At 42.2% G+C, this 10,000-nt stretch overlaps 1 protein-coding gene across 3 annotated transcripts in view; it reads right to left on the bottom strand.

Annotated features, from left to right (window-relative positions):
• Positions 1-1,040: 1,040 nt before the first annotated feature.
• Positions 1,041-10,000, bottom strand: part of bscl2 (BSCL2 lipid droplet biogenesis associated, seipin) — a 22,154-nt gene continuing 13,194 nt past the window's right edge. For all 3 annotated transcript variants that reach the window (XM_062535948.1, XM_062535947.1, XM_062535946.1), the window contains one exon: positions 1,041-2,942. In XM_062535948.1, the coding sequence (XP_062391932.1) occupies positions 2,806-2,942 (137 nt within the window). In that variant the 3' untranslated portion in view covers positions 1,041-2,805. The remainder of the gene's footprint in view (positions 2,943-10,000) is intronic.

The raw sequence follows: 10,000 nt of genomic DNA on the forward strand, positions 1-10,000 counted from the left end.
ACACTCTAGGAGCCATTTAATACCCCTGCCACTGCTATAAACTTTACACAATAGCGTCCTCAAGCATCATCAACACGTTCTGAATGCCTTTTTCGCAGGGCGCAGTCCACCTCACCGAGATCATAGAATTCATAGTTTACACACCTCTTATTTTACCACTACATCCCTGCACACACACACACACACACACACACTGCCCAAATACTGTTGTCTGTCTATTATATGCCATTCAGTCTCTGCAGACATACTGAGGTACTTCAGAATGTGTGTGTGTGTGTGTGTGTGTGTGTGTGTGTGTGTGTGTGTGTGTCCAATCCTAGGTACATCAGGCCTCTTGTCAGTCTGGGCAGGAGAGGCCAGGCAAAGCTAATAAGGTAAAGTGAGTGCTGATGCTGTGTGAGGACTCTAAAGCCACACTGGCACAATGCCTCCCCCTGCTGGTGGAACAGAGAACAGACACAACACTGAAGCTGCAGCAGGACAGTGTGTGTCATACGCAAGCAGAGAAGTGAGCATGCAGCCGGAGATCCCACCCCTGCAGTGTGTGTGTGTCTACAAACCTAAGACTGGCTGCAGTGTGTGTGTGTGTGTGTGTGTGTGTGTGTGTGTGTGTGTGTGTGTCTACAAACCTTAGACTGGCTGCAGTGTGTGTGTGTGTGTGTCTACAAACCTTAGACTGGCTGCAGTGTGTGTGTGTGTGTGTGTGTGTGTGTGTGTGTGTGTGTGTGTGTGTGTGTCTACAAACCTTAGACTGGCTGCTGTGTGTGTGTGTACGTCTGTCTGTCTACAAACCTTAGACTGGCTGCTGTGTGTGTGTGTACGTCTGTCTGTCTACAAACCTTAGACTGGCTGCAGTGTGTGTGTGTCTGTGTCTACAAAGCTAAGACTAAGCCACACAAAGGGGCCCACGATAGACAACAAATCAGCTGCTAACATCACTCCTACAGCCTACAGCCTGCTACAAGGTTCCTACAGCATGCTACAAGGAGCTCTCAGAGTAGTTTCTTAGCTGGACGTGTAGAAAGAAAACAGATGACACATTTTAAAGTATATCTTGCAAGAGCATTTATTAAGGCTTAAATAACACATAAATACTTAGATATTAGGTCACCCTCCACAGGAATGTACATATGATTTGACTACGGCCCAAAATAAACAGGTGAGTTGACAAGTAGCGAAGGCAAATATCTCTCAACACCGTTATCCGGACTGAGCAGACATGAGGTCAGAAAACCAAAAGGAAATCTGGAATATTCCGTCTGGATCGGGAAATTTAGAATATTCCATCTGGATCGGGAATTCTAGAATATTCCATCTGGGTTGGGAGAAGTCGTCTTCATTTCAATACAATATAAAGAGTAACAGAGTTCCACATTCATCTCTCTTCAGACTCAACGTTTTGTTAAATCAAAATGCATGTTTCCTGCAGAAATAACAAAGCAAATCTACTTAGCTAAAACAATCTGTAATAAATCTCTTACCATAATAAAACTCTTTGTATGGTCTTTTCAACCTTTGTTAATCATTCTGAATGTTTGACAGCTTAAAATGAAATAATTAAAATCAATACTTCCGATCTAAAGTGGCACTTGAAACAATAACATTCTCACGGCGCGTCACGTCAGCCACAGAGCTACGCTGATGGACCACAATGCATCTGGCTCTCTGACCAATCACAGAAGAGGGGCGTTATCTGCACAGTGATATGGACCAGGGTGTGGACAACAGCTTCCACAGGTACACAGGGGACAGAGAGAGAGAGAAAGAGAGATAGAGAGAACAAGGGATGCAGCAGTGAAAGAGTGCTCACTTGTAGGGACAGGAAAGGAAACACAACACACACCAATGGGATGAGCAGTCAGCGGAGTGTGTAGGTGCTTTGTGCATCTACAATATTTAACATAATGGTGTTGGTTTCCCATGCCTTGTGGACTTACAAGTGTGTGTGTGTGTGTGTGTGTGTGTGTGTGTGTGTGTGTGTGTGTGTGTGTGTCTGTCTGTCTGTGTGTGTGCATCTTTATAAAGCTTTACTGAGCATCTGTGCATTAGTAACATTCTGGGGATTTATCTCAAAACTAAAATAAACAATGATCCAGTGTAGAACACACACACACACACACACACACACACACACACACACACACACACACACACACACACGGACTATGGGAACGGACGACACACCCAGGGACTGTGGTGGCAAAGAGCAAAATACTCCACAGTGTGTGTGTGTGTGTGTGTTTAAACGAGGTAAACTTGGTATTGACAAATGAGAATGTAACATAAAGCAATGCTATTGACAATGTAAACACAAGGAATGGGATACATATGTGACATGTTGTGTGTGTGTGTGTGTGTGTGTGTGTGTGTGTGTGTGTGTGTGTGTGTGTGTGTGTGTGTGTGTGTGTGTGTGTGTAACTAAGAAAGCTCCATAGGCTACTTAACTGTGCAGTAAAACTAAGACTTGTTGGTCCTTGTGAATATATTAGCGTGTGTGTGTAACTAAGAAAGTTCCATCAGTTATTTAACTGTGCAGTAAAACTAAGACTTTTTGATCCTTGTGAATATATTAAGTGTGTGTGTGTGTGTGTGTGTGTGTGTAAGTAGGTAACTGCAGCGGCTGTTACCTACTGTTGTGTGTGTGTGTGTGTGTGTGTGTGTGTGTGTGTTTGTGTGTGTGACGTGTCAGCGTCTCTGCCTCAGGCTGCAGTCGCTGCTGAGTGTGTTGTGTGAGTGTGTGTGTGTGTGTGTGTGTGTGTGTGTGTGTGTGTGTGTGTGTGTGTGTGTGTGTGTGTGTGTGATGTATCAGCGTCTCTGCCTCAGGCTGCAGTCACTGCTGAGTGTGTGTTGTGTGTGAGGGGGGGTTTCCTCAGCAGCTGTGGGGGGATCCGACTCCGACACCTTGGGAGCCTCCAGCAACACCGGCTCCTCAGACGAGCAGTCTAACACACACACACACACACACACACACACACACACACACAAACGATTAGATACACACATAGACATTACAGAGGGCATATCAACATATATTTGACCCTGTAAAGCGAAACCAGTCGCTTTGCACACAGTGACATTTTGAGAAAATCCACAATAAACAAACTTCCGTGTTAAAATTTTGAATTTCCCGTTTTCGCATAATTCGACAGTATATAGTCTACAGTTTCATATCGTGAACTCATTTCACAGAAAAACATACGTTTGCAGTCATTCCCGTTGTCCACGCCACTTAAAAAGGTAATTTCTCCTCTTCTGGCATATCAAGATGTCAACTTTGGATGCGGTTATCTTTTTTGTGATGGTTTGTGTAACACCATCGATATATACAGTTGGTATAGTAAGTATTCACACCCATGCTAAAGTTGACTAAAAAGAGGAATATAAAATCATCTTTTGAGAATTGATTGTAATGCCTTAATTTAAAAAATGAGTAAAAATCAAACCGCTAAGGACACTCATTTTCTTTGTGATTGAAGAATGTATCGTAAATAGAAAAATGTTCTTCCTTAAATACAGGGAGCATAAGTATTTGACCCCTATGTTAAATTCCCATAGGAGCAGGAGGATTTTTTATATGTTTTTATTTTTAAAGGCCAGCTATTTCATGGATCCAGGATATTATGCATCCTGATAAAGTTCCCTTGGCCTTTGGAATTAAAATAGCCCCACATCATCACATACCCTTCACCATAGCTAGAGATTGGCATGGTGCTTTTTCCAGTTAGCCTATTAGCCTGTTTCATGCTCATTGAGCTCAATGCAAATCAAACAGGCTAATAGAATTAAGACATTACAATCAATTCTCAAAAGATGATTTTATATTCCTCTTTTTAGTCAACTTTAGCATGGGTGTGAATACTTACTATACCAACTGTACAGATGGTACGGGTTGAGAATGCTCCTTTCTTTCCCGCACATCGGGACTCCCGAAGCATCGGGACTTTAATTAAAACTGCAACCGCAAGGGGGCAACATAAGACCGCCTTAATAAAAGGAAGGTTCGGCTCATACCGGAAAACACGGAAAAACCCGAAGACACCGCGCTGGTGACAAGCGGAGAAAAGAGACATCACGCTCGGCATGTCAGATTGCAGTTTCAGAGTTTTCGAATGTTTTACAGCGTACCTCACAGCTGGCTCTCTCACTCGACGTAGCCTATAACTCAGTCAGTCCAGCAGAGATGCCAGAGCAACGTTTTGGTCAATGGAGAGGGAGAGAAATGCTCCGCATATCCGTCTCATTTAATCCGTCTCATTTAATCATTAAAATGAAGGTGATGACTGGCGAAATTATTATCAAACGACGTTTCAATAAACCATTGTTGAAATTAATGAAAATGGTTTTAGAAGCCTTCAATTCAACCTGAAAGACTCGATATAGGCAACCTTAGATTAATTCATTAATTCATTACGGTTACAAGACCGCATTTCCGTGAATAGGCTATTATTGTCAAGGCGAAGACGAAAGAGATGGACAAGATGGACATTTAGGCTACATTTATGTTAGGAATACTTAGAAATGTGTAGGCCTATAGGCTATTTTAAAACGGAGGCATGTTCATTTTAACCGGCGACGCTGGGTAGCTTACCCAGCACTTTATCACAGATTTTGTCCCCACCACTTTTGACAACTGAAAATAAAACGTATTTAACAGAAATATCTTTAATAGGCCTACATGCCTATCATGTCACTTTACTTATAACCGTAGGCTACATGATTGGAGAAGATCGTGCATTTTGTAACATTATAACAATGGATGGTCAGATATGCGATAGGGCAGTGAGGGTGATTCATTGTAACCATCGACTAGTAGGCCTAGCTCCGCAAAAGAAGTTTCTAGCAACTTAGAATATATGGATCTCGTTATGCATGTTCATGTTGATTCAGAGATAGACATAGACCACCGTGGGCTACTGTGCGTCAATATAACAGCATTTTATCATGTGGTGAATTAATGACTAACGTCAGTTTAACATGTCAGAACTTTTGATCGGCGTTTCAAGTGCATGCCGCGAATAGGCTAAATGAACTCGACTGACTGAATCCTTTATATTTCTTGGCTAAGTGCGAAGAAATTGACACTCGAACTGTGGCGTAAATGGTTGAGGCATCTTAATCATACGTCAGCGACCGGGGTTCAAAACTTACTCTACGAACCTCCGGAACCCATTAAGACAAGAGGCATTATTTTATTAAAAAGTTTTGCGATTTTTTTATGATTGCGATGTCTGCTGAAAAGAAAAGTTAATATGTGAATTCGTGGTTCAGCGCACACACACACACACACACACACACACACACACACACACACACACACACACACACACACACACACACACACACACACACACACACACACACATTTTTACATTTACATAATAGGGCTCGGGCACACGCCTTGCATTCTAGGAATATCGCCGCCATTTGGTAGCGCACTGAACGTAATATCCATTCATTCAGATGCACAAGACAAGAAGCAGAAATAGTAGCGATTTATTCCTTTCCTCTTGCGATCGTGGGTTGCACTGTTACACCCCACTACACACAACATACTACCAAGAAGGTAAAAACTAAGTAACAGGAACACACTAAAAGGCGGGAGTAAATCCATAGTAATCCATAGTAAACTAAGGAGTGAAGCTGCCAATGTGGCTGTGCCCGCGAAGTTTTGATGTCATGATCCCGAGCCCTAGTGTCAGGAAGTGTCTGTCGAGAGAGAGGGGGGAGGGAGGCAATCGTCCAATGCCGCATACAGGTAGGCTATAATGTCTAGTGAACTGGTTAGACAAGTGTGGGGGAGGGGGAATGATCGCACAAGACAATTGCTCTTCATGAAATGGGTAGTCTCACAGACGTTTGTCGATGTTTAAACGTAGCCTACTACATCACTTGCGAAATCGGACGTGGCACATAGAATTATTAGGCTACTGGATTTAATATAGCATAGAGTTTGTTCATCCTATATTAGCCTATATTAAAATGTAATGTGCTGCGGGGAAGCATTGGGGAAGTCAGTTTAAGTTGTCCTGTAACAATTTGCCTCTTATTATAAGAGTATGCAGCCACTACGCACATAATAGTCTAGGTTACGGGCGGATGCGAGCAACCCCATGCAAAAGAAGGCCTTAAGTTAACGGACTGAAGGCCTGTTTACATGTCAAACATGCATTAAATCTAAGAAACGAAAAACACAAATATCATGTATTGTGTCGTAAACAGTTAATGACTTCGTGGCCACTATGCGCAACTGCATCGCGCAGTGAGCTGAAGGATAGGAGGACCGACACTTATTAACACAAAGCTTTGTAAAGCACTAACAACCACCCCTCAAAGTTCATTGTCCATAAGTCCAAACAATAAGTATAAAAATCCGACAATCCAAAACGATAACGAGATCTCCCAGAAACGAAAAACAAGTTTGTTGAGTAGCCTAGTCCTTCCAACAATCTCAGCTTTTGCGTTTGTTAGATAAAAGGCATTCTGTCCTGCTGTATTCCAATGAGAAAAAATCATCCACAAGGTAGGCTAAGGGTCACGGTAATGCAGCATGCAGGAATCTATATAGGCCTAGGCACAAAACGAATGAATGGATTATATCGGCCAAAACGAATGAATGGGTTGGGAGAGTCGTCTGGCTGTGTCAGCAGACTGCAGTCGGTCTCGAGGGGTTAAATAGCGCACGTACTTGAATTTTAATCTGAAGAAGACCAAATCAAACCAAAAAAGAAGGATTTCAAGTGTGCGAACCTTTTTCCATTTTTTTTATGATTTAGCCTACTCTTGTTCTGCACCTTGACCGGGGATGTGCACAAACTTTTTTACTACACTTGAATTTTAAACCAACTCTTCTCTAGCCTATATCCTATAAAAGAAGGATTTCAAGTGTGCGAACCTTTTTCCATTTTTTTTATGATTTAGCCTACTCTTGTTCTGCACCTTGACCGGGGATGTGCACAAACTTTTTTACTACACTTGACTTTTAAACCAACTCTTCTCTAGCCTATATCCTATAGCCATACTTTAATAATCAGATGTTATGCTCATTTTTGTAGGCTACACCTCACCGGCAAGCACGTACGCAAATGCTGCTTTTGCACATCTACAATATTGGCCAGGCTATATAGAATAGGCTTTTAGGACTGTATTTTGCCTTCGTGCAACTTTAGTTGTGCTCAATCTAAATTATTGTCAGTAAGGATAGGTCATATTACCAAATGGCAAACCTCGAAAATTATTTAGGATATAGAGCCGTGTCCATTACGCATGCAGTTATTTTTTAGGCTATTGTTTTATTTGAGTGTTTTTGTCTACCATGGCAAACATAGTTGAAACGTTCGCTCTAAACTTAAGTATTTCCAATCGGCTTTCACAAAACCGATGAGGTCCAGATCTCAGTGGCCTCATAGCTGCCTACAGCCATGCATAGTAAGCCTAATGATAGCCTAATAGTTATGACATTAATAGCCTATTAATGACCTCATGTCGGAATGGCACGTTGTTTGAAAAAAAAAAAGTTAAATAGGCCTAGACCTACCGCCGAGTGGGGATATGTCGGAATGAACAGCGGATACCAGCTGGGTTGTAAAACATTACTGTATTCGTTGATCTTATCGATGCAGTCCTTGCGGCCACTTCTCCCCATCGTAGGAAACTTTAGTGTTGACAACAGGCCTTCACGTTGTGTGGCAGTGCTTGCTTGCCCTTCGATCCATCCCAGTTGGTGGTTTTGCACCTGTCCCTGAGTTATAGTCTATATGAGTAAGCGCTTATATGCTCTAACCGCATAATAAAAGAAGCACCTGCAGCAGTGCTTATGGCCAGGGGCGCCTGCAGGAATTAATGCTATGGTACGCACACCAATCACCCCCCCGAAAATATTTTGCTGATATTGTACAATATTTGTCCGTTTCTCGGTTTTAGATTTGTGCATTGGTCAGCAAAAAAGTAGCCTACATAGGCTATAACATCCACATGCAATAACACAATTAGAAATTTGAAAGTGATAGTAGCAGTGGTATAAGCGGGATAATCAACTCCGCGCCGTGCGTTTATAGGAAGATAATGCACTTATCGAAGTGTGTAGTCCCCTCCGCCTGCGGCGTCGGGTCCTTATTACCACTTCGAACGTGCATTATTTTCCTATAAACGCACGGCGCGTCGTTGATTATCCCTTACACAATACTCATTTGGACAACGTTACACAGCTAAGTTACTGCTAAGTTACGTTTAGTTTTGTTCAAGCATTAACGTCTGATATTAAACAGTGTTGTAATGCTAGTCTAACGTTCCGACAAGCACACAAATTGTCTACCTAGCTTGTTATTGCCCATCTGGAATCTCCTCTAGCTTTCCTGCCTCCATCTTCCATTCTTTCTCTTTTCGTTGTTTAAAAGAACTTGCGATATCCACGATGAGTATTTGAGTTAGTGATTCAGCGTCACATTGTGTTCTGATAACAATAGATAGCCGAGTAAAAGAAAACAACAAGTAGCCTACTTGCGCGCCTGCGTGCGTAATCTCTCCTGCTCAAATGAAATATGTGCGCGTGGATATACAGTAGTCTGCATTAAGTTAATTTTGATAACGTGTTGACAAACTTCATATAGAAAATTGTAAATAGCCTGATGGCATGGCATGCGGCTAATGGGATATTGTGCATAGTTGGGAAGTTATGGTAGGCCAATTTGATGTGAATACACACGCACAAGGGTAATTTTCTTTCCTTGATGAGTAGTCTCAAGGTACGCACGGTGCGTACGGCCGTACGCCTGCAGGCGCCACTGCTTATGGCAAGGCTATTAACACCTGTCACTGAGCTATGGACAAGCAGTTATGCTCGAAAATTATCATAATAACAGACACACCTAATTGTATGTCTCTATGTTTAAACACATCAAATTAGGAAGCATTTCCGCCGCAACGTTTGCTTTCTTTTTCTGTCGGTCCGCGGTTGCTTGGTCAATTGCGCAGCAAATTATCAGATCACCGGACCTAATTTCACCCCATGTCTCGCGGACCAGCAGCAGTCTCCACGTTTCGCGGCCCATAGTTTGAGAAACGCTGCATTAAAGTGTCATTAGGTTGTAGGCTATATGTTTAGTGATTTCTTTGTGTGTTTTTCATTGTAGTGTGTGTGCATTGAGTAGTTCCTTAAAATACGGAACAAAGAGCGTCCCGTAGCCTATCTGTTCAATACGGAAGAAGACTAACTATTACTTATATATTTCTTAGAACGAAACGCGAAGAAAAAATACGAGGACTGACCATCTCGTTTCTCCGCGTTTCCCCCAATACCATGGCGACAAAGAGAAATAAATATGATTTGACATTTAAGCTGATTGCTGACAAATTTGCCACACAATTCGGGAGAAGCAGCGGACAGGAGCGCCACCACAAGCAAGCACTTCTAGCCCAAATTAACATGGCAACGTTGCCTATGACTAAAGTGTCTAAGTAGGCTAGTCCTACTAATATTACATTTGATTGGTAGCATGTTTGTAGCCAGTGCCGGTTCAGCCCTCCATGGGGCTCTAAGCAAAATCCTGCTAAGGGGCCCTCCACCTGGGCCAAAATGTAACCATTTTTTTTACAGTCGCACCTGATACCTCAGTGTTCCCAATTCAATCATCCCACCCCATCTTGTCAACAAAAGTTACCAAATATAGTGTTTTGCTCATAAAGGACTAGGAGAAAGAAAATAATTGTAAAAATAATTGAAAGAAAAATAATTGTATGTGATTGAATCACCTTCACAGCTATAAAAGCAGTTTTAGGGTCTGGGCTGCTTGATTGTGCTAGTAGCCTACTCACTGAGGCTGACCTGTGTCTGTCAAAGACATAGGCTAGGCTACTGAACTGGCTTCCCCTGATTCCCTTCAATATTTGTTTTTTCAAACATAGACTATTTAAACAATCATGTTAATACTTCATATAGGCCCTATAGGCCTAATTCACGATGTGCATCTATTGTCCAGTATGCAGCACAGAAAATCAAAGTTAA

Source organism: Sardina pilchardus, chromosome 5 (assembly GCF_963854185.1).
Source record: "Sardina pilchardus chromosome 5, fSarPil1.1, whole genome shotgun sequence".
Classification (NCBI taxonomy): Eukaryota; Metazoa; Chordata; class Actinopteri; order Clupeiformes; family Clupeidae; genus Sardina; species Sardina pilchardus.